Raw genomic sequence first — 24,348 nt, 5'->3', positions numbered from 1 at the left:
TTAACATCACCTGGAGGTAGCTCAATTTCCCTTCCCGGACAGGTCCACTGGAAAGCCGAGTCTGAATCCAGACCCTCATTGGTTTCTCACTCCGTCAATCCACTTCATTGTTCAAGTCTTCCGCCCCGCCTTCCTCCTTCGGCTTCTGATAGGCTGCTGAGTCTGTCACTTCGAAAAGGTCCGCATTCCTTCCGCCTTTCTCCTGGAGACCGAGGGCTAGAAGGGTGGATCCCAGGAGGCTCCCACCCCCTTACACTCATCTCCTAAGTCTGATTGGCTTGCCCGGGTGCCTGTCACTAACGCTTTCACCGTTGACTGGCCGTCGGACCGCCGCTCTGCGCGGCGCCGGTTCCGCCCCCATTGGGTGTTTGTGGTGGGGCTGCGGAGTCGCCGATCCCGCCGGAAGCGCCAGGACAATGGGGACCCGGGACGACGAGTACGACTACCTATTCAAAGGTGCGCCCGGTGGACTACAGACGAGCAAGGGCGCTGTAGCGACCGGAGGGTCGAGGCCCCGCTAAGGGACGAGAGGGCTCAGGGTGGAGCCCGGGGCTCCAACGAGGCCTGTCCCCGGGTAGGGAGTTGGAGAAAGCCGCGACAAGCCGAGCTCGCTAGGTTTCAGGCCGTAGTGCGCAGCGGTGAAAAGAGGGAGGCTCAGAGAGGCCTATGGACCCCGGATGCATCGGGGCGGGGCCGAGGCCTGGAGGGGGTGGGGCCCGGAGTGGTAGGAGAGGCCGTTGGGGCGGGGCTTCTGAGGGGCGGGGCTTCCCTGAGTTTGGTCGGCGGGCTGCGTTGAACGCAGGGTTATAGGGAGTTAGGGCAGTTAGGGAACATTGTGGGCGTGCACAGGAAGCCTGATTGGTGTGAGTCTTCTAGGGCTGGGACTGGACTGGTAGGGGCGGGGCCTATCTTGGGGTAGAGCCTGGGTCATGTGGTTCAGGAGCCCTAAATTGTGGTGCCTTGGAATTGGGTGGGACGGTTCCTGTGTGTGCACTAGTTCAAACTCTGGGTAAGTGATGGAGATGTAGTTCTATTGGTTGAGAGCTTGCCCAGCAGTAGCATCCACAAAGCCATGGGATTTACCGCCACACTGTATAAACCTTGTGTGAAGGTGCAGACTTCCCAAGGAGGCAGAGGTAGGAAGATCAAAAGTGCAGAGGCCTGCCGGGCATTGGTGGCACACGCCTTTAATCCCAGCACTTGGGAGGCAGAGGCAGGCGGATCTCTGTGAGTTCGAGGGCAGCCTGGTGTACAGAGCGAGATCCAGGAAAGGCGCAAATCTACACAGAGAAACCCTGTCTCGAAAAACAAAAACAAAAAAAGGTGCAGAGGTCAGCCTTGATTACTGGAACCTTTTCTCAAAGAAAAAACACACGTGGATGGCATTGACCCAGTTTGTACACTATTCTGAGACTTTATAATAATGATCTCTTTTAATCCTCTTTATGAGTTTATACAGCCCATATTATCCAGGAAACAGGCCTGTAGGGGTGCACACCTAGAATTCCAGTATTTAGAGTTGGAGGCAGGAGAATCTTTTTCTATTTCAAAGCCATCCTGGGGCTGGTGAGGTACCTCAGCAAGTACCGATGTATGCTGCCAAGCCTGATAACTTGAATTCAGTCTTGGGGCCTACATGGTAGAAGAATCTGCAAGTTGTCCTCTGCCTCCACGTGTACTCCATGTCATATGAGCGCACACACATACATGCACACAGAATAAATAATGTAATTTGGCCAGTTGAGATGGCACACACCTTTAATTCTAGCACTCAGGAGGAAACTGAAGCAAACAGAGCTCTGTGAGTTCAAGGCAAGCAAGCCTGGTCTACATAGAGAGTTCTAGGAAGTGGAGTGGTGGGGGGGTGGCAAGTGAGACCCTATCTCAAAAAAAATTTTAAAGCTAACCTAGGTTACATAGCCATAGCCTGTTCTCAAAACAGAAGGGAAACTGGAGTTCAGAGAGGAACCTAAGGGTGAAGCAGGATTGGGCTCAGGACAGTTTATGGGTTTTTGCCACTTAGGGTATGAGCTTTGGGGCAAGGCTTTCAAGTTAGATCTGGAGCAAACAGGTGTCAGACCTCCCTTCAAGACATACGAATCCTACCAGCAGGAAGAGTTTTCCTACCTGGTGAGCATCCCCCATGTCACTGGGGTCCCTCATTTCTCTGCTGAGCAGATTTAGGGATCTCTGGCATTGTGACTCCTTCTATGCCAAGGTGGGCTTTTTGGTCCTATACTGTTCATGCTGGACTCCCCACCTAACAGTGGCTGGTTTCGAGAGCTAACTCCTGGGTACACAAGGGACACACTGTTGCTTTTCTGGGAGTATGTCCTGGTGCTCAAAGTCAGCCTTGGCTTCTTGGGATTGTGGAGGTAGTTGGGATAGCCCTATAGATTCTAGCAGAAGCAAAAGGCTTCTAGGCAGAGACAGAGTTACCACATAGCACCATGGGCTGATAGTGGGCTATATATACAGATGTGAGACTGATTAGTAGGTTAGGCTCCAGGTATTATTCCAGAGGCAGAGGACGATTTGGAAGGATTTTGGAGACCAGAGATTTGAAGGGCTCTGTGATGGTAGGTGGAGCAGACTCAAGTCCTGCTGTGGCAGGGACCTGTCCCAACTCAGCCCACCCTGAGGAAGCTTCAGGCAGGGCAGGGTATCTTTTCCCTTCAGTTCAACATATTCAGCATCTGTGGTCATTCCCTGCTTGTTTGTGACTTTTTGCTGTTATAAATAGCCTGGCATTGAAAGTGTGCCCAAGTCCTCTCTTTGCCCTGTGGGCTGTTTCCTTGATGTGCATTCCCAGAAGTGCAGTTACTAGGTCAGGGGCGATGGAGCTCCATTGCCATTCCTGGTACTTGTCTCCAGAGCTCACTTCCTGGAAACACCAATCAGCTCCTTCAGTAGCTGGCATGGGGGGAGTGCCTGCCTTCCCTGCTGCCCTCCCCCACTGGCCTCCTTTCCTGGTCTGGCAGGTGCCTTCTTCAGTTAATCATAGTAGCTCCTTAACCCCCAAGGTCAGCATCCCACCAGTGCTCACCCTAGGTCTCTTCTCCATTTTTTACATCTCATTTGAGGACCCTTTAACATTTATCCTTTTCATTCAGATTTTCAAGCTATTAAATTAGAAAAAGGAGTGGTGGGGAATTAAAAGGGAAGAGAGCTAGCAGCAGGCAAACTACTATCATCAATCACATCACTTGCCTGCATGTGGCAGATCCCCCCAGAATGTGAATACACTGCACCTGCCAGTGCCTTCTGAGACCCACAGCTTTCAGAAGCTCAGGCCTAGGGCCCGCCAACCATCATAACAAGGGTCATCGTTGGAGAAGCATTTCATATTTGGTGGCAAGAAGGTGAGGCCAAGCCAAGCCTACGCTACATATAGTGAGAGCCTGTCTCAAGAAAAACAAAACAAAATAATCTACAGTTGTGCTAGAAGTGTTGACAAGGACTGATCTTGTTACTCTGTGGCTCTCTCTGCCACCTCTAGAAACTTGGGAAAGATAGCATCTGGAGCATCACCCTACCCTCATTTCTCTGTGCTAAATAAACCAGCCTTGGCTGTCCTCACCTCCTCATCCTAGGCTCTGGTCACCTTTCCTTGACATGGAAGGCCACAAGGAGACAGTGGCTCACACACGTTTTTGGCAGCCACATCACACATTGGCTCCCTTGACCTTAAGGTGAAGGCCAAAAGGTCCCATGAGTGGGTGGCCACATGCCATTTGTTTTCCTCCATAAATAGTCTCTGCCCCAAGAGTAAGGTTGTTTATTTGTACCTAATTATAGATGCTCACGTTTATTCTCCCAATTTTCTCCTGTCACCACTGACCATTTTCCCAACCTGATGGTGGATCCCTAGAGATACCCCTGACTTCTCCTCTAAGGAACATTAAGTTAGGGGTGCCATATTGGGACCACCTAGGCCCCATCGTCAGACTCTTTTCCCAGAGTTCCCTGCCAGTTAGTGCCCACCCAGTTTTCAAGGACACATGTCATGTGAAAGGCCCAGAGACCCTGTTCTTTGGGTTGTGCCCACCCCTATCCAAGGACATAGAAGTGACTAGACCCCAGGGACAGGGCTAGCTCCAGCACTTACATCCCTCTGCCGAGTACATAAGGCTAGGTAATATGCCTGCCAGGCCTGCTGTGCTAGTGACTCCCACTAGCCCCAAAGAATACGGTCCCTGGAGCCTGGAATGGTTAGGACCCACTTCCTAGAGGAAATCTTCCCCACACTGAATAGCTGCTCAGTCAGCCTGAACATCAAAGGCTCCAGGGGTGCTACCCTGTCATAGGACAGGCTAGAGCATTCAGGGCTCTTGAGAGGTTCCAGATCTTTGTTTTTGCCAACTGGGCTTGCCTGCTCAGCACGCCAAATGGCATATCCAGGGGGACTATTTCCCAGCCAACAAAGCCACAGACTTCTTTGGAAATGCTGAGGGCTGTGTCCTCAAGGTCTTATTATTTGCCCAAGACAACTGGTCACTTGTTTTCTTGACAATGTCGTTTTCACATCTATTCTACATTCAGAGGCAGCCTAGTCACCACCCTGGTATATCAGGCACCCTGTGCCAGGGATAGCCTGAGCAGCCTATTCTTCCTGCTGTTCACCTGGGTATGGTTTGTGGACCCTCCATCTAGTCTGTGCAGTCTTGTTCTCAGTGGGTAACCTTGAACTGGGAATTTGTCTCTGTGTTGAGTAGCCCTAACTGCAGTGGGATTATTAACATTGTGTCTGGCCCTGAGTGGCTCTGAGAATTTGCTAAGCCTAGGCCTGAGAAGCATTTGGGTACAAGATTGACCCAAGGTCCAGTCATGGTCACAGTGCAGCTGCTGTGGCCAACAGTCCTGAAGGCTATGCAACAGAGACAAGACTTAGAAGATAGAGGGTGTGAGAGACCTACTGAGCAGGGTGAGTTTTCCATGTCATTCCTTTAGGCGTGAGAATGAGGAGCAAAGTTCTCCTGACTGTGGTAGCTCCTGTGGAAAGGAAGTGAGGGGTAGATGCTCTGGAGAGTGATTCCTGCAGTTCAGCTTGTTTCATGGCTCAGGAGCCAGTCATTGCCACAACCACCATGGTTGGGAGTCCTTGGCTCTGCCCTAGTCTAGCTTCACCTCTTTCTCTGAGCTTGGCATTTTTTTTTTTAATTAATTTATTTATTTATTATGTATAGTGTTCTGCCTGCATGTGTCCCTTCAGGCCAGAAGAGGGCACCAGATCTCATTACAGATTGTTCTGAGCCACCATGTGGTTGCTGGGAATTGAACTCAGGACCTCTGGAAGAACAGCCAGTGCTCTTAACCGCTGAGCCATCTCTCCAGCCCCTGAACTGGCATTCTTATACTGGGTACCCACAGAGTCTCAGGAAGATGCCGAGCCTATCATCACATGTCTTGTGGACCAGGCCATATGATAGTTGCTTGGAGAGGAGAAGCCTGACCTGAGTGAGGGGTCTCACAGACTGTTGGATCTTGAAGGATGAGCAGGAGTTTCTTGGCTATCCCTGAAGAATGCCCAGGTGGTGGGAAGCTGGGAAATAGGCAGGCTGAGGTGCACTGGGCTTCACTGTCTCCAGGAGGTAGAATTAGGACCTCTGAGTTGCATGCCAGGGATAAGGGGAGAATGGCAGGGTAGATGTGAGATTGAAATGGAAGAGAAAGCCCTTGTTCCAGAGACCTGAATTCAGATTCTGCCTAGATGACTTGCCAGGCAAGTTGCCCTGGACCTGCATTTCTTGGTGAATGAGGGGCAAATCTGCAAATAAACACAGGCCCTAGCTCCTGCTTTGCCTCCACACCCCTGAGAGCATGCTTTGGGTTCCTCATTCCTCATCTGAACCTCAGTTTCCTTTTTTAAAAAATGGACTGTGTGAGGTAGTGTATGCCATCTCTGCAACCTCTTTTTTGTCCCCCCTCTTATGAATATGTTTGTGGGTTTTTGTTTTGTTTTTGGAGTTTTTGTTGGTTTTATAGTTTTGTTTTTGTGGGGATTTGTTGTTTTTGTTTTGTTTTGAAATAAGGTCTCACTGTGTAGTCCTAGCTAGCCTGGGTCTGCTTCCTGGGTCTGCTAGGATTAAAGGCCTGAGCCACCACACCAGGCTTGTTTTGTTTTTGAGGACATCATGAAGCTTAGACCTGCTTTAGACTCACTATGTAGCCAGGGATGATCCTGAACTTATTCTGCATCCACCTCCAGAGTAATTCCAGGGTATACCACCAGGCTTGGCTTTATGCCCACCACACCTAGTTTAATGCAGTGCTGGGGATCAAACTCGGGGCTTTGTGCATATTTAGACAAGCATTCTACCAACTGAGCAGCATTGTCGATGCAGTTTGTCCTTTTAAACAGGGACTCAAAATGTAGCTCAAGCTGGCCTTGGATTTACTGTGTAGCCCAGGCTGCCCTTAAACTCATGGTTCTTATGCTGCAGCCTCCTGAGTCTTGGAATTATAGGCATGTACCATTATGCTTGCCTCAGTTTTCCTATTCTTGGCTCTAAAGCAACCAGCCCAGAAGGTGAAATGGGTTGGGTTCCCTGTTTTTTGCCATATCCTCACCTGTGCCCTGAGGGGGTTGACATAGGCATCTTCCCAGGGTGATCCAGGCATGTCTGGGGTCAGTTGAGGTAGGCAAGGAGGCTCTTCCAGCTGCTTTGGGGTGTGTTGATTCATTCCACAGACATTTGTTGGCACTTACCATGTGCCAGGCCCTATGCCAGGCCTGAGGATACAGCACGGAACAAAACTATCCAAGATTCATGCTTATAGGGCAGACTAGACACACACACACACACACACACACACACACACACCAAAACCAGACACGTGAGGGTTGCATGAGCTATGAAAGAAAAGCTAGGACAGAGAATGGGGAAGGTTGGGAAAGTAGGTTTATAATAGGGTTGTAGGTAGGATCTTCTTGGCATCCAAGGGGCTCTCAAAGAGTAAGGCGGGGGCCAGAGAAAGAATGGTCAGGGAACGGTAGTCTGTGTAAAGGCTCTGAGGCAGGACTGTGCCATGTGTTGGGAAAGAGCAAGAGCCCATATAGCTGGCTGGAGCGTGTGGGAGATTGAGGAAGAAACAGAAAACAGCTTAGGGCATGTAGGACCATGCCTTGTGGGCCCCAAGGAGCACGTGGGTTTTGATTCTTAGGTACTTAGGAGCCATTCTAAGTCCCTGCCCAGGGCAGACAGTGTAGACACAGGGCAGACATATGTCTTGTGGCTATGAGTACAAGCTTTGGGACCTCAAGAAAAGGTTGATACTGTGAGATGATGGCCTGGCCTTTGAAGGTGGTAAGGAGCAGGAATCTACACACACACACACACACACACACACACACTTTGTCTAGCAATTGAATTCATATAGACAAGTACATATACAGGACTGAGGATGTAGCTCAATTGGCCTAGAATTCATGAGACCCTGTGTTCCATCCCCAACATCATATACATGGTGGTAAATACCTGTAGTCCCCACATTTGAGAGGTAGAGGTAAGACAATCAGTAATTCTAAGTATTCTGCAGCTGCATAGTGAATTGGAGGCCAGCTTGGGCTGCTTGAGACCCTATCTCAAAAGAAAGGAAAGTATACATATAAGTATATAACCAAGTATATCTTCACTATCTGAAGTCACCTGATGAAACCCACATGGAAGCAGAACATTACTGGTCCTCAGAAGTGCCATGCAGTTTCCCTTCAGTTATGAAGGAAATACAAGATTGACCCTAGAATATGAGAGGAAGAAAGGACTGAAGATGACTATAAGTGGTTGGCCTGAGTACCTTCCAAGTTGCATGAGTCATTGTCTAAACTAGGGGGGATGGGGTGGTCACCCAGTGAGGTAACCAGGACAATATTCTGTTGTGCTGACTTGAAATGCTGGGGCTCTGTTTGATGATACAAAGGCAGAGGGCGCATCTGTCTGGGCTTGCAGAAAGGAGGTTAATGTAGGAATCATCAGCCTATAAGCGATATTTGCAGCCAGAAGCATGGATGGGATCACCTGGGGATCCAATCCTGTGGCTCCCTTATATTTTTCAGGTACAGGGATAGCCTGTAGCAGCTCTAAGATGGGGAGGCAATATGGGGTCAATGAAGCTCAGGAAGAAACAATGTGAGAGAAGGAGGGCTCTCTAAGCTGCTGCATGGGGACAAGGCACTGAGACTTAACCTTTTCCTTATAGCCACTGGAAGGTCTGTAGGTTGGTATGTTAATAGGGGGTAGGGACTGAGTCCCTCCTGAGGGCTCTTCCCATTTTGTGCTCCTCGCCCTGCTTGCCAGAGCCAGTGAGCTTAGCCTCAAGTCTGTAGCCTGCCTGTATCATCTCTACCCATACCTTGGAGTCCTGATCCCAAGATGGGTGCTCCTCCTACTCCCAGACCCTGGATAACCATGCTCAGTCTGGGGCTTAGAGGGTCCTGGAGGACTGGAGGCAGAGACAAAAGTAACAGAAGTATAGATAGCACTTTCTAGGGGTTAGATATGCAGAAAGGAGAAAATCAGGACAATGCCTAGAGGCATGAAAAGAGTGTATTCTTAGCCTGGCCTCTTGGTACACTCTTGTAATTCCAGCACTTAGGAGGCTGGGGCAGGAAAGTCAAAAGTTTGAGGTAAGAAAGGCTACATCATGAGACCCTGTCTCACTGTCTTCTTACCTTCCCCTCCACTCCCACAAAAATGTATTCTTTTCAGGCTGAAGAAATGACTCAGAGGTTAAGAGCACTGCTCTTCCAGAGGTCCTGAGTTCAATTCGCAGCAACCACATGGTAGCTCACAACCATCTATAATGAGATCTGGTGCCCTCTTCTGGCCTGCAGTTATACATGCTGTATACATAAATAAATAAATCTTTAAAAAAAAAATGTATTCTTTTCAAGAGAGAGAAACCAGAGCATATAAGCCAAGCAGCTCAGTGTAGCTGTAGGGAGCTCAGCTACCTGTTGGGTCCTGGTCCCTCCAGGCCTCAAGACTCCCAGGTGGGGCCTGGGTTCCTCCTGAGAGCTCTCCCCAGTGCTTGTCTCTCAGCCATTCAGTATGGCCAGTAAGCCTGGGCTCAGTCTGTGGCACAGCCATGCCTGTCTCTCCTTGGCTGGGATCTAGGGCAAATACCCTTCCTGCTCCTCAGGCCCCAGATGACCAAGCCTGCAACCCCCATGGCTCTCTACTGGTAGGCCCACCCTCAGCTACAAAGTCCCACTGCCTTCAGGGACCATAAGATTTCTGGCTAAGGTATCTGATTAGATGCCCACTGCCTATTACATCTGCATTGCATATGTGTGAGTACATGCACACATGAACACAGACATGTGAGTACGGATATGTGAGCATATATACATGTGAACATGTGCATGGTGAATCCTGCCCAGGCCGGAGCCCGGGCCCCACCCCAGAGCCTGGGTGCTGCAGCCCTTGTAGGCAGTATTTGCCACGCCAGGTTAGGACTCACTTTATAGCCTGGCACTAGTCAGTTCCCCTGCATATTCCATGTCTACTGGTGTCATGCCCTGTGTCCTGAGGAGCTTTAACCTGTAATACTTTATCTTTCCTAGCCATGTTGTCCTGATAACTATTCTGGAATAGATTTCCTTTTTGTTGTTGTTTTCAGACAATGTTTCATGTAGCCCAGGCTTACCTCAGGTTTGTTAAGTAGCCAAGGATGACCTTGAATTTCTTGTATATGTGGTTGGGGGTGGGGCATAGCTTTTTGAGACAGGGTCTCACTGTGTAGTCTTGAATGACCTGAAACTTGATATGTAGACAAGGCTAACTTCCTGAGTGTTGGGATTAAAAGCATGTGCTGTCATGATCTTGGGTCTCTGATCTTCCTACCTCCACTTCCTGAGTGCTGGGATTACAGCTTTGTTATTACAGGCATGCACCACCATGCCCAGTTTATGCAGTGCTGGAGATTGAACCCAGGCCTTGATTCATGGTAGACATTAAGATGGTTGGCTCCAGCTTCAAGGAGGCATGCACAGGGCTACATTGAGACCTTTTCTCCCTGTCACTGTTAACAACGCCAGCTTCTAGGCTTCAGGAAGTCATACACACTGACATGTGAACCTTATAAAGATGTGACAGTGATGGAACCCTCTAGGAGCACTGAGTAGAGTAATCCTCACCCCAGGCAGGAATGGTGACCAGCTCTGTCTAGGCTGCAGCCAGAACACATGTTCTTGCTGCTCATGGAACTGCCAGTTCTACAGATGAATGAGGGTTTGGTTGTCTGAAGCAGCTAGAGGAGAAGCATGGACAGGGGGAGAGTACACAACTGTCATAGGTATTTACCCTGATGAATGTTGACCCATCCTGTCCCCTGAACAACGCCTGAACAACACGCCCTGTGTCCCTTCTGTGTACTGCATGCTGGCCAGGTCCTGACTGTGTGCTCTCATTCCACCTTCCAAATAGGCTTACTGCCTTCTGTTCGCACATGTAGAACAGATGGGCCAGAGAGGTTAAGTGACTGGCTCAAGGTCACTCAGCTCCAGAGCTTTTTATGACCCTTCTTGACTACTCAGCCATCAGGCTCTGGGGTTAGTGAGTCTCAAGCCATCCTGTCTGCAGCGTGACCTGGGATGTCACCATGTCCTAACTGGGACAGCCTTCCTCTAAGAACAAGAGACAAGCAAAGGTATCTGTGCTGACTGTTTCTGAAGCTTCCATTTTCTTTGTGTTACCAGGGTATCTGTGGGTGGCAGTAACCAGAGAGCCACCATACAGATTTGATGGGTGGATGTGGGAAACATTGGGTACTGCCTGATCCTCACCTCTCCTCCTTCTCTCCTTGTTCCCAAGTGGTGCTTATCGGGGACTCAGGTGTGGGCAAGAGTAACCTGCTGTCACGCTTCACCAGAAACGAGTTCAACCTAGAGAGCAAGAGCACCATTGGCGTGGAGTTCGCCACTCGCAGCATTCAGGTGGACGGAAAGACTATCAAGGCTCAGATCTGGGATACTGCTGGCCAGGAGCGCTACCGTGCCATTACCTCTGCGTGAGTTTAGCTAGAGTTAAGACCTGGAGATAGCAAGGGTGTGTGGGCATGTGACACAGGAGCTTATAAGGGTATGTAAAGGTTGGACTGGAGTGTGGAGAGCTGAGATCAAGGAGCGGAAGGGTATCCTGAGAGCTGTGGAACCCACGGGCAGACCAGCACCCAGCCTTGGGTGTAACCTGGCACTGAGGTTATTACTGAGTGGATAGTGAGGGTCTGGCTTAGGCCCTCCTTTCTGACCCAGCCCAACTCAGGCAGCTTACCTGTCCTGGCATCATCTCCCAGTTTTGCATCACTGTAGCCTCCCAGTTACTGAGACCCACCCAGCCTGCCTCTTTATGTACCCTTGAGCCCCCTGGCTGCCCCCTCACCTCATTTGCTACGCTTTGCATTCACATCATACCGTGGCCTCATCACTGGTCCTTCATCCCCAGAGGATGGAAGTGGTCCCATATGTGGTCCAGGCCTTTATTCACAGTGGGCATTGGCACTTCTACCTGATAGTAGCTTTCTCCCTGCACAGCTGCTGTATCCTCTCCTATTCATGGCCTTGGGGTATCTTCTAGCCCTGAGCCCCAAATTCCCTCCTCAGTCTCTCCCATTTGTGAAGGGCCTCCTTCAAAGATATGATGGCTGCTTCTGTCCGGGCCCTGTGCTTAGACCAAAAAGCCACTATCCCCTGGGGTTCCCATGAGGCTGCTGAGGTTTATGCCTGCACTTACTCTGCAGGTACTACCGTGGTGCAGTGGGCGCACTGCTGGTGTATGACATTGCCAAGCACTTGACATATGAGAATGTGGAGCGTTGGCTGAAGGAGCTGCGGGATCATGCAGACAGCAACATTGTCATCATGCTGGTGGGCAACAAGAGTGACCTGCGCCACCTGCGGGCTGTGCCCACTGATGAGGCCCGTGCCTTTGCAGGTGAGCTTGTGGCAGACATGCCAGCAAATGGTGGGACTGTGCTCTGAGAACCAGACTGACGGATTCAGAGAATTGTCTAGAAGTCAGGCACCTGCTTCCTCCAATGTCATGGTTCATGTCATAGTGCCTGTGTTCAGCCTTTGTCCCTAAGCAGTTAAGTCAATCTCTTGATCCCAACCCTTAGTAGCAACTCTTATGATACTGGGTTAGGCAGGTGGGCAGGCATAGTCCTAGAGAGGGGTGTGGGGAGAGGAGTGTGGGAGCCAGACCCAAGAGAGAATTTTTTCTTTTCCAGAAAAGAACAACTTGTCCTTCATTGAGACCTCAGCCTTGGATTCCACTAATGTAGAAGAAGCATTCAAGAACATTCTCACAGGTAGGCCCAGTGTCTGGGTAGGTATAAGGACAGTGCCCAGTGTGCAGGTGCATTGCAAACCCAGTCCAGGCCTCCCATGTCACATAAAGTCAGGACATTTCTAGCCCTTGTTGATGCATGGACACAGAGGTCTTCACCCAAGTCCCTGTGATGGGCCCTTCTGGGGCTGCAGGGGAGGGAAGGAACAGCCTAGGCTAGTTAGGACCAGTTCTGTGCCCTGCCCCTGCCCACTTGGCTGTGCCTGGGAACCTCCAGGTGCCCAGCCGCCAATGCTATTTTACCCTGATGTGGTGGGGGTCCTTCACAGCATGGTGGGAATTGTCTTTGCTTCCTGTTGCTGTATAAAAAGGCAACTTGAGGGTTTATTTTGGCTGACAACTCAGGGTACTTGAAACAGCTGGTCGTGTCATCACAGTCAGGAAACTGGGGATGTGCACAAACTGATGCTCAGCTCCCTTTCTTCATTGTACACAGTCCAGCAACCCCTGCAGAGAATGGTCCTGCTTGTGTCAATTAAGTCATCAAGATCCTCCCCTACAGGCATGCACAGAGGGCCTTCTCCCCAGTGATTCTAGGTCCTGTCAAGTTGAGGATTAGGAAACATCCGGCCTGTGTCCTTCGGAGAGGTAAATTGCCTTGGGCAGGCACACAGCTGCTCACTACATCCTTCCTGTTGCAGAAATCTACCGCATTGTGTCACAGAAGCAAATTGCTGACCGTGCGGCCCACGATGAGTCCCCTGGCAACAATGTGGTGGACATCAGTGTGCCACCTACCACCGATGGACAGAAACCCAATAAGCTGCAGTGCTGCCAGAACCTGTGACCACCCTGCGCCTCCACCCAGCGTGCGTGCACGTCCTTGGTCCTTGGCCAGCCCCTCCAGTGTCCTCCCGTCCCCTCCCTTGTCCCTTTAGGACAGGCTGCTCCCACCCTCCAAGTGAGCTCCTCCTACCAGCCCACTGGCCCAGGAGGAGCAGGAGTCAAGTGGCCTCTCCTGTCCTGCCTGCTCGAGAGAAGCTAGAAGCCCCTTGCTTATGTACCTGCTCTTGGGTATCATGGGCATCTTGACAGGGTGGGGAGGTTGGTAGAATGGACGGGGCCAGCCAGAGGTGAGGAAGATGAGTGGAAGGACCCAGCTTCTCCTGTTTTACGTGGCAGACTCCAGGGAGCAATCACCTCCTTCCCTCTTTGGCCAATTGACCCAGCTGGCCCTGCATCCCCACCCCAAACCCTCTGAGCTGATACCCGAAGAGCCAGGCATTAGGGGCTGGGCAGGTGGACACTCCTGCCTACACCACCATAGCCAGCGCCAGCACGGCCTCCAGCATTCCCAGGCCTGCGCACTCCTGCTCCTGCCTGTAGATTTATGCTGGGAGAAGACCCCCCTCACACACACACACCTTGCCCCTCTCCATCCTCTGCACGCAGCGTTGTCCCCTGCCCGTCCCTTCTCTGTCTCGTCTCCCTGTCTGGTCAGGAACCTGTCTGCAAGTGAAGCAATATCTCCATGTTTTGTATATAAAACTGCTCTTGTAGCCTTTGGTTTTTTGTTATTGTAGAGAAACACAGATTCTTTATACACTTTGTAAAATTTACGCCAAACCCCAGCTCTCGAACTCTTATTCTTCCTGTAGCCCCTGCACTGTTGCCCGTTACTAAAATGTATAAGCCAACTTCTGTACAGAAACCTGCCACTCAGCCTCTGTCTTCTTTATCTCTACAAGGGGCACCTGATTCAGGGGCCCTTATTGGTCCCCAGTGGTACATTAGTCTAGTACTGCTGAAGGCAGTGGGTAGGCATGCTGAACTTGCATACTAGGCTATAAGATAAGGATCCTGGGCCCCAAAGAGGGGAGGGTGAGTCCTGTGCAAATGGCTCCTGTAGTAGGGAGGGGAAAAAAAAAACAACAAAAAACAAAACACTGGTGACCTGGCTTGGCAGCCTTAGCTTAGAACAGTTTAGGGAGAAGGACCCACCTCCCCAAAATAGCTTATATCCAGGATTGCCATGTCCAAGGGCGCCCCCTAGTGTGAATGGGAGGCATGAGCGTGCCCACAGCTTGCCATTTCTACCTGCTGCCAACAATGGCCTTATCTGGGTTCCTGGTAAGGAAGGCTTGCCTAGTAACTGTGTCTGATATCAGCCCCGCCTCCAAGGCTCTCTTTACTCAAGATTGACACTTTATGGGGCTAATGGAGGACACCAGTGACTTGAAAGGTGAGTGGCTCTTGATTTTCACTGCCTCTTCCCAGGACCCGTCTCCCCTGTCCTGTGCCCCAAGTGTACATAGTAACAAGATGTGTCCTTTTCCACCTCTAGAGGAAATCTTATAATCCAAGTACAGCAAACTGTTCTAGAAACCCTAGTCTCTGGATGAAGAGAACCTGGGGACGCCTTCTCTCCTGATTCAAAAATGAATGTAGCCCCCTTGACAGGCAAGGTAGGCAATCCCAGACACATCTCTGATCCACGCTGGTCACAGTGGCTCATACCTTTAAATCTCACACTTGGAAGTAGTGGCAGGAGATCCTGTTCAAGGCCAGCCTCAGCTACATGAGACCCTGTCCAAGAAAAGAAAGGAAAAATCAAAGAGCTCAAGGAAATTGAGATAGATCCCCAGGGCACGTCAGAAGTCAGGCTGGGCCAAAGCTGCTGATGTGAGGTGGAGAGTCTAGCAGACACAAGCAGGAGATGGCACAATCTAAGGCCCTGCTCACAATGACTGGCAGTGAGGCTAAATTACCCTAGGTTTGGCCAAGGCAGGACAGGTTAGATATGATGGATGGGGGCCAAGGTAAAGCAATAGGCACTGAAGGAGTTCAAGCAGATAAAAAGGTCATGAGCTGGAGAGATTGCTCTGATAAAGGTGCTTGATCCCTGGAACCCATTCAATGAAAGAACCAACTTCTACAAGTCCTCTGATCTCCATATGACACATAACTGAATATTTAAAAAAAAAAAATCAAAATTAGTCATTGGGCTGGGTAAATGGCTCTGGGTAAAAGTGCTACGTAAGTATAGATCCCAACATTCAATAGATCCCAGAACCCACTTAAAGCTAGAGTCACTAATCTGTAATCCCAGCAACCCTTCAGAGAAATGAGAGGCAGAGACGGGATATTCAGAAGCTCATGGGCCAGCTTCTGCAGGGATAGAGACATCCCATCTCAAACCAAATGGAAGGTGAGGGCTGCCTCCAAAAGTTGTCCTCTCACCTTAACCCTTAGGAGGATTTCTATATTTGCACACAAACGTGCACACATGCACCATGTGCAATGTACACACACACACAAAAGTGCATACATGGAATGTGCACACACAAGTGTACCCACATGCAGTGAACATACATAAACACATGAATGTATGGACATGCACCCACATGCAGTGTACACACATGCATACAACACCATATATATTGGTTGCAGGAAATGGAGAAATCAAGCTAGAACTGGTCTGTAAGCTTTCTGTCTATCTTTCATTGTGCCAGAAGCTATATAGGCTGCTAGGGGAGAACTGTCATCAATAGCCCTGACTATGGACCCTGCATGCTATAGTACTAACATGTTAGGCAAGATATGCCTGCTGGTGTAATAGTGTAGCATGGCTTTTATGTATAGCAATCACTCTCTGATTAAATCTAAAGCCCATTCCACAGAAGGGAATCCACATTTGGTACTGTAAGCCTGGTAAAAGCCTGCAGCTGGGGATGTAGGCTCTCAGGATGCACATGCCTGCATTCTTACACATATGCATATTCTCTCTCTCTCTCTCTCTCTCTCTCTCTCTCTCTCTCTCTCTCTCTCTCTCTCTCTCTGTGTGTGTGTGTGTGTCACACACACACACACACACACAAATAACATAAATAAAATTAGAGCACATAAACATTTGTTCATTCAAGCGTCAGCTGCTGTATCCAATAGGGATTAGACTAGAATTGGAGACAGAACATTCAGGGCTAAGTCTTTGCCAAACATAAGGTTGGATGTGTTATAGAATTGATAAGTATGTAACTTAGCCCACTTTGTCATACTGCAGCAAGAGACTGGAGAGACAAATACGAACATAAACACATGAAAGACAAAAACTGCTGGAAACCCTTGCCCACATGCAACAAACAGAGCAAGCTCAAGAAAGCCTACAAACTTTGGAGGCAGAGGCAAGAGGATCTCTGTGAATATGAGGCCAGCCTGGTCTACATAGCAAGTTCCAGGACAGCCATGACTACATAGAGAAAAAAAGAAAATAAAAGAAAAAGAAAAACCCAAGATAGAATGTGGGGAAGCAGGTTCAATGCAAATTACCTATAAAGAAAATAATGAGCCTTGTGGCACAGCACTTCTGAGCACATATTTTCCCCTCAGCTTACTAGCCTACTCCCATTCTCAGGAGTGCTTTTCTTCTTTGAACATTTATTTGTGTATGTTTTTGCCTGCATGTATGTCTGGGTACCACATGCATGCAAGCCACACAGAAGCTAGAAGAGGGTGTCAGATTCCTCTAGAACTGGAATTACAGATGGTTTTAAGCTGCCATGTGGTGCTGGGAATTGAATCTAGAGCCTCTAGTAGCCAATGCTCTTAACCACTGAGCCATCTCCAGCCTACTTTTTGTTTCTTCATAAACTTTTTCTTTCTTTATCTCTTTATGTATACATTGAGTTTGTAGTGTGTGTATGGTATGTGTTTGTATGTGTGTGCAGATGCACATACCTGTAGGGAGTAGCAAAGATGGTTAACAGGTGTCCTCTATCATTCACTGCTTGACTTTTTGAGGCAGGCTCTCTCCCCGAATGTGGAACTTGCATATTTTTTTCCTACTAGACTGGCAGTTAGCAAGCCAAAGCAATTCCCCTCTCCCTACAAACTTTCAGTGCTGAGATTATAGGTGTGTGCAGGATGAGACCTGGTTTGTTACATGGGTGATGGGATCCAAATTCTGGCCTTCATGCTTATACAGCAAGTGCTCTTAACCACTAAGCCATCTTTAAAGCCCCAGACTGTCTCTATTTCTCACTATATGTCCTAGGTGCAATTCTTTGTCCTAGACAGTAAACCCTGGAAACCTCAGTGGGTGTCCTCAAAACTGATCCACACCTGAAACAGTATGTTAGTGGTGTTGGGAAGTGTGGCCTTTGTGAGTTAACTAGATAGACGAGGTCATCAGAGTAGGGCTTCCATGATGGCATGGCAGCTTCATAAGATGAAGAAGAGAGACCCAATTTGGCACACTTATAGTGTTTCACACATTGCAGTTCCTTCTGCCACGTCACAAAGATGTAGAAAGTCCTCTACCAGATGTTGCTCTTAGACCTCCCAGTCACCAGGACAGTGCACTAAATGAGCCTCTATCTTTATTTATTTATTTATTTATTTATTTATTTATTTATTTATTTATTTATTTATTTATTGTGGGGGGGGCACTGGTGTGGAGGTCAGAGGACACTTTTCAGTAATTGCTTCTCTTCCTTCACCATGTGGATTCCAGGGATTAAACTGAGGTTATAAGGGGTGGTGGCAGGCACCCTTCCCTGCTGAATCATCTAACTGACCCTACTCTTTCCAATATCCTGCTTCCAAATCCTTTGTACAACAAAATAAAATTATCTTAGATGGCCAATAATGTGGTGATATTATGTTCCCCAAAATATTGTGCATCCTAATAAACTTATCTGGGGTCAGAGAACAGAACAGCCACTAAATATAGAGCCCAGAAAATGGTGGCACACATGCCTTTAATCCTAGCATTCCAGAGGCAGAGATCCGCCTAGATCTCTGTGAGTTCTAAGCCATACTGGAAACAGCCCAGCATGGTGACTCATTCCTTTAATCCCAGAAAGTGAGCCTTTAATCCCAGGAAGTGATGGCAGGAAGCAGAAAGCTATATAAGGCGTGAAAACCAGGAACTAGAGCTGGTTAAGCTTTTAGGCTTTTAACAGCAGTTCAGCTGAGAGCCATTTGGATGAGACTCAGAAGCTTCCAAACTGAGGAAACAGGATCAACTAAGGAATTGGCAAGGTGAGGAAGCTGTGGCTTGTTCTGCTTCTCTGATCTTCCAGCATTCACCCCAATACCTGGCTCCACGTTTGATTTTATTAATAAGAACTTTTTTAAAAAAAAGATTTATTTATTTATTATGTATACATCATGTATGACTGCAGGCCAGAAGAGGGCACCAGATATTATTACAGATGGTTGTGAGCCACCATGTGGTTGCTAGGAATTGAACTCAGGACTTCTGGAAGAGCAGCCAGTGCTCTTAACCTCTGAGCCATCTCTCCAGCCCCTAATAAGAACTTTTAAGATTCATGCTATACAATGTGGCCAGGAGTTTGATTGTTACGTGAGTTGAAAGAGACTGTTGGGCACATGAATAACTATTCTGAGACAGAGGTTTCCTGCAGTCAGAGAAGGAATATTCTGGGATAAGTTCTGAGGCTTGGTTAGTATTAGAAGGTTGTCCTGGCTAGTTTAATGTCAACTTGATACAAGCTAGAATCATCTGAAAGGAGGGAACCTCAATTGAGAAAATGCCTCCATAAGATCAGCTGTGGGGCTGGAGAGATGGTCAGTGGTTAAGAGCACTGACTGCTCTTCCAGAGGACAGGTTCAATTCCCAGCACCCACATGGCAGCTGACAACTGTCTCTTAACTCCAAGATCTGACACCTTCACATAGACATACATGCAGGCAAAGCACCAATGCAAATAAAATAAAAATAAATTATAAAAAAAAAAGATCAGCTGTAAGGCATTTTCTTAATTAGTGATTAATTGGGGAAGGCCCAGCCCATCTTGGGTGGTGTCATCCCTAGGCTGGTGATGCTGGGTTCTATAAGAAAGCAGGCTGAGCAAACCATGAGAAGTGAGCCAGTAAGCAGTACCTCTCCATGGCCTTTCCATCAATTCCTTCCTTGCTTGACTTCCTATCCTGATGTCCTTCAGTGATGGACCACGATGTAGAAGTGTAAGCCAAATAAACCCTTTTTTCCCCACTTGCTTTTTGGTCATGGTGTTTCATGAAAGCAATAGCGGGGTTGGGGGTTTAGCTCAGTGGTAGAGCACTTGCCTAGCAAGCGCAAGGCCCTGGGTTCAGTCCTCAGCTCTGGAAAAAAAAAATCAATAGCAACCCTAACTAAAACAAAGGGTTTTTGTTGTTGTTGTTTAGGGTTTTTTTGAATTTTTGGGGGTTGGGTTTTTTTTTTTAGATTTTGTTTTTGCTGTTTTGGTTTTGGTTTTGACAGGTCTTTCTGTATATCCCTGGCTGACCTGAAACTTACTCTGTCGACCAGGCTGGTCTCAAACTCAGAGATCCTCCTGCTTCTGCTTCTCAAGTGCTGGGATTTGTCTGTCTGTCTGTCTCTCTCTCTCTTTATGAGACAGGGTCTTGATGTCTAGCCCAAACTAGCCTCACACTTGCAACAACTGTCCTGCCTTGCCCCTCAAGTATAGGATTAAAGGAAAGTGCCACCACATCTGACTGAATTAAGAAGACCTAATTTACTCACACTTTTATTTTGTCATTTGAACTATTTTATCACCATTACTGAAATTACTATTATTGTGCAAGCATATGGTAATATTTGTGTGCACACATGCCACGGTGCATATGTGGAGGTCAGATGACAACTTTGTGGAGTCAGTTCTCTTTTTTTCACCTTCACATGGTGTATTAGATACTTTTCTGTTGTGACAAAACACCATGACCAAGGCAACTATCAGAGAAAGGATTTATTTGGGCTTACCATTCCAGAGGACAAGGGCCCATCATGGCAGGGCAGTGTGGCAGCAAGAAGCAGGCATGGTGCAGAAGTAATAACCTGATGAAGACAGGTAAGTGGTGTGCAGCTTTCAATTCTCCAATCCTGCCTCAGTGATGCCGTACCATATAAACCTCTTCCAACTGTAAACTCAGTGTCCAAATATCACAGCCTGTGGGGGACATTTTTCATTTAAACCACTACACATGGTTTCCAGCGATGGAATTTGGGTAGTCAGATGTATTAATTACTTTTCTTTTGCTGTGATAAAACACTGTGGCCAAAACAACTTATAGAAGGAAGAGTTTCTTATAGATTTACAATTCCAGAAGGCTAGGAGTCCATCATAGGAGCATGGCAAAAGGCAGGCAGGCAGGCATGACACTGGAGCAGCAGCTCAAAGCTCATGTCCTGATCCACAAACAGGGAGCAAAGAACAGACTCGGCTGTGGCTATAGGCTTTTGAGCCCCCAAGCCTGCCCCTCTTGATGTACCTCCTCATTAAGCACATCTTCTAATTTTTCTCAAACAGCTCCACCAACTGAGGATCACATATTCAAATATATATGCCTATGGGCACCACTGTCATTCAAACCACCTCTCCTCTCTCTCTCTCTCTCTCTCTCTCTCTCTCTCTCTCTCTCTCTCTCTCTCTCTCTCTCTCTGTATTCATGTGTTATTTGGGTGCCTTAGGCCATTTGAGCTGGCACCTTCCCTTTTGCTGAGGGTGCTGAGCTCACATTGACTGCCACTTGAATTCTGGATAGCACCAAACTCAAGCCTTTGCTCTTAATAGCCGCTGCCACCACCACCTGGCTTCATGTAAATAATTTATTAAGGGGCTGGAGAGATGGCTCAGAGGTTAAGACAACTGACTGGTCTTTCAGAGGTCCTGAGTTCAACTCCCAGCAACCACATGGTGGCTCACAGCCATCTATAATGAGATCTGGTGCCCTCTTCTGGCATGCAGGCATATATGCAGGCAGAACACTGTATACATAACATTGTACACATAATAAATAAATAAATAAATAAATAAATAATCTTTTAAAAATTTATTAAATTAGTTTATCTTGAAATAGTAACAACAGCTGGCTACACCTGTGAGGCTGAGAACCTGGTAGTTGCTTGGTCCTTGAGACTGGATGCCTCAGCAATTGGAGTAATTCCACAATATCCATCATTCTCACACTGGAGAGGTAGACAACATACAGTCTAGGCTGCCACCTGTGGCCATGTAGGTGTCCAAGGACCATGCCACCATAGGGGCCATACCAATTTGAGTGGTCTGCTCTGCCACCTGGTACCATGGTGATGTCTAAGACAGAGTTGCAGCTGAGGCGCATGAATGGGTCCATGGCTCTGTGGCAGCCGGGGTCTGAGTTGATGTAGGTGGCTCCTATTACCCTCAAAGGCCATGTGGATGCTCAAGATCTAGGTCCCTACCTGGGGTCATGTTGGTGTACAAGGGCCACACTGCTCCTGGGACCATGCTGATCTGAGTGGCTTACACCTGAGGTAATGGTGACATCCAGGCCTGGCTGCTGCTGAGGACCATGTTTGGATCTGTTATCCTATTGTAGCTGGGGTCTGTGTTGAAGTCGGAGGCCTGTGTTGCCATCAAAGGCTACATGGAAGCCTGGGGTCTGGGCTACAACCCGTGGTCTTGGTGTTCAAGGGCTATGATGCCACCAGAGCCATGCTGATCTGAGTGGCCTGTGTTGCCACCCAGAACCATGGTGCCATCTGGGCTGGAGCTGGGGCTGAGGGCTGTGTTTGATGCAGTTGTGATCTGGGTTGATGTCTGTGGCCTGTGTTACCACAGAGGTATAGGTGTTGTTTTTTTTTTTTGTTGTTGTTGTTTTAACTCTTTGGGGGTGCTGCAAGCCACAGAAAAATGTAATGTAATTCAACTGCTGTCACAAAGAAGTCAAGGACTTCTCCAAAGGTCAAGCCATGGCTTAAATCTTGGTGATATCTTAGCTTATGTGTGTGTGTGTGTGTGTGTGTGTGTGTGTGTGTGTGTGTGTGTGTGTATTGGTTGGTTCCTACAGTGATTTTCTTGTATGCTTCCAAGAACTCCTAACAGTGTATTTATCTAAAATACCTATCAGGCATCCAAGACCAAACCATCTCCTGAGCTAAGGTAACACCCTTATGGAAAAAACACCTGTTCTCTAGGTCAGGAGGACAGCTTTATTTCTTGTGCTATCTGAGACTCTTCTTTTCTATTACTAACATTATAGACTCCTAACTTCTTACCTAACCACTCATAGGAATGTAGTTGAGCATACAAATTCCTTTTTTTTTTTTTTTCTGATATACTAACTGATCATTAGCTCTCAGTTGACCTCCTTTTTTTACCACTTCCCTTTTGGGTTGTGAAAGAAAGCCTGACAGTCACTGCCTAAGGAAAATTCTTACCTGCCTTTATGACCCTGTAGCAATTCAAGCCTGGTGACCTGGCTGGACGGGGAGCAGTGCTATTGCTTGGGTTTATAACTGAATTCCTAGAGAACAGAACTTGAGAGATTAACTGAGGGGTATAAGGAGATTCAGAGGAGGAATTTGGGGGAGAGAACTTGAGGATGAGATAGAGAAGAGAAAAGAGAATGGAGGAACTAGATGGGTAAGAACTGGAGAGAAACAAACTAGGTGGGAAAGAACTAGATTGAAGGACTAGAAGAGAGTACTAGAGGAACAGGATGAAAGATGAGGAAGAGCCTAATGGGGAGGAAAAAGATGAGGAAGAAGGAGATGGGAGAAGAGCTAAGATGGAAAGGAACTAGATGGGTGAGGACTTAGATGGGACAGAACTAATATGAGAGAATTAAGATAGAACTTAGAGGGGACAGCAGATAAATGTAGAAAGAAATCAGGCAAGAAATGAGCTAGACATGAGAACAGAATAGAAGCAGTGTAGAGAAAAAACTGACTCAAGAATAAAGTGTATGGACTAAAGAGTTTCATGTACATAGATTTATTTCTTATCATCAAAGATTAAATTATCAGCTGGTTGTAGATTCTTTCCGGACCCTGGGAGGGGACTGGATCCCCATAGTCCCCAATACTGTGGGATGATAAACACAGGATCTCCATGACTTAGGGTGGCATTGGGATATCCAAGAGGAATTTTGATGAGGGTCCAGTGATGATGGTATACCAGAATCCAGAGGCCTTGAACCAGACCAATGAATGACTCATTGCAATGAACATTTTGCAAGAAAAGCTGATTGGACAAAAGGGTATACTGTGTGACACACCATGGCTCCCAGATGCCACTAAGATGAATGAAGAGGTGTTGGAGATGTGGGAAAGAGGAACAAACAGGATGTTTGTTTGTTTGTTTGTGTTTTTATTTTATTTTTTTTAAATTTTCTTTTGGAGTTGATGCTGCAGGGGTGAAGGGTGGATATGGGAGGACTAGGAAATGAGTGGAATTGGGATGCATGATGTGAAATTCCTGAAGAATCAATAAATTATGTTAAAAAACAACCATCACATTATTATTATTATTTTGTGTGTATATGATGTATATGTGTAGATATGGACATGGTGTACACGTGGAGGCCAAAGGACAACTTTTGAGAGTCATTTCTTCTATATGTTGTGGATTCTGGGGATGAACTCAGGTCATCAGGCTTATTCATCAAATGCTATACCCACTGACCCATCTTACCAGTCCTTTGTTTTTTTAGGGAAAGTGGGAGGGGGGGGGTCTCACACTGTAACTCAGACTAGTACAAATAGAGGTCCTTTTCTAGTACCTTCATGAGTGTCTGGATTACAGATGTGCTCCACTGGCCTGGCTTTACATTTTTGTCAGATTCAAAAGAAACTGGACAAATGGCCATCTGTGGTGCCTATGAACATATCCAAGTCCAAGCTGGCCTCCAGACTCTCTCAACATCACAGATACCTGTTACAGTGTCCAGGATGGCATTCTGGCTTTTCTCAGCTCTTCTCACCCTATCTCTTACCCTAAACTTCTTCAGCTCATGGGCTTTATTCCCACAGCTTCTCATTCCCTTATAGCCCTGCCATTTCAGCTATACACTCCCTTGGCCCCCTCTTCTGTTGTCTTCCTCTCTTGGCTCCCCTCTTTCTGCCCCTCTCTCTTGGTTTCCTTTGCCCACCCTTTCTTCTCTTCCTCTCTCTCCCCACCCACCCCCCATGGCCAAGTCTAGTCTGCAAGCCATGTTCAATATACTACTTTCCCTGTCCTGGACTCTTCCAGATGCCTCTAGCTGTACTAACCCTCATATCTATAATAAAATACTT

At 47.7% G+C, this 24,348-nt stretch overlaps 1 protein-coding gene across 1 annotated transcript; it reads left to right on the top strand.

The window, feature by feature from the left end:
* The first annotated feature begins 159 nt into the window (after positions 1 to 159).
* On the top strand, positions 160 to 13,998 carry Rab11b (RAB11B, member RAS oncogene family). The gene is made up of 5 exons (XM_006990857.4): positions 160 to 456; positions 10,815 to 11,010; positions 11,740 to 11,933; positions 12,229 to 12,309; positions 12,989 to 13,998. Exons 1-5 carry the CDS (start codon positions 417 to 419, stop codon positions 13,132 to 13,134), a joined length of 657 nt encoding a protein of 218 aa, XP_006990919.1. The 5' UTR covers positions 160 to 416; the 3' UTR covers positions 13,135 to 13,998.
* Positions 13,999 to 24,348: the final 10,350 nt, after the last annotated feature.

Source organism: Peromyscus maniculatus, chromosome 22 (assembly GCF_049852395.1).
Source record: "Peromyscus maniculatus bairdii isolate BWxNUB_F1_BW_parent chromosome 22, HU_Pman_BW_mat_3.1, whole genome shotgun sequence".
Classification (NCBI taxonomy): Eukaryota; Metazoa; Chordata; class Mammalia; order Rodentia; family Cricetidae; genus Peromyscus; species Peromyscus maniculatus.
The sequence above is the reverse complement of the archived record's forward strand: the minus strand, read 5'-3'. Positions and strand labels throughout refer to the sequence as shown.

Bases quoted from the DNA above. Each gene is read 5' to 3' on its own strand.
- Rab11b (XM_006990857.4), top strand. From the start codon at position 417: ATGGGGACCCGGGACGACGAGTACGACTACCTATTCAAAG. The intron at 11,934-12,228 runs GTGAGCTTGTGG...TTTCTTTTCCAG, and splicing joins TGAGGCCCGTGCCTTTGCAG to AAAAGAACAACTTGTCCTTC. The intron at 12,310-12,988 runs GTAGGCCCAGTG...TTCCTGTTGCAG, and splicing joins ATTCAAGAACATTCTCACAG to AAATCTACCGCATTGTGTCA.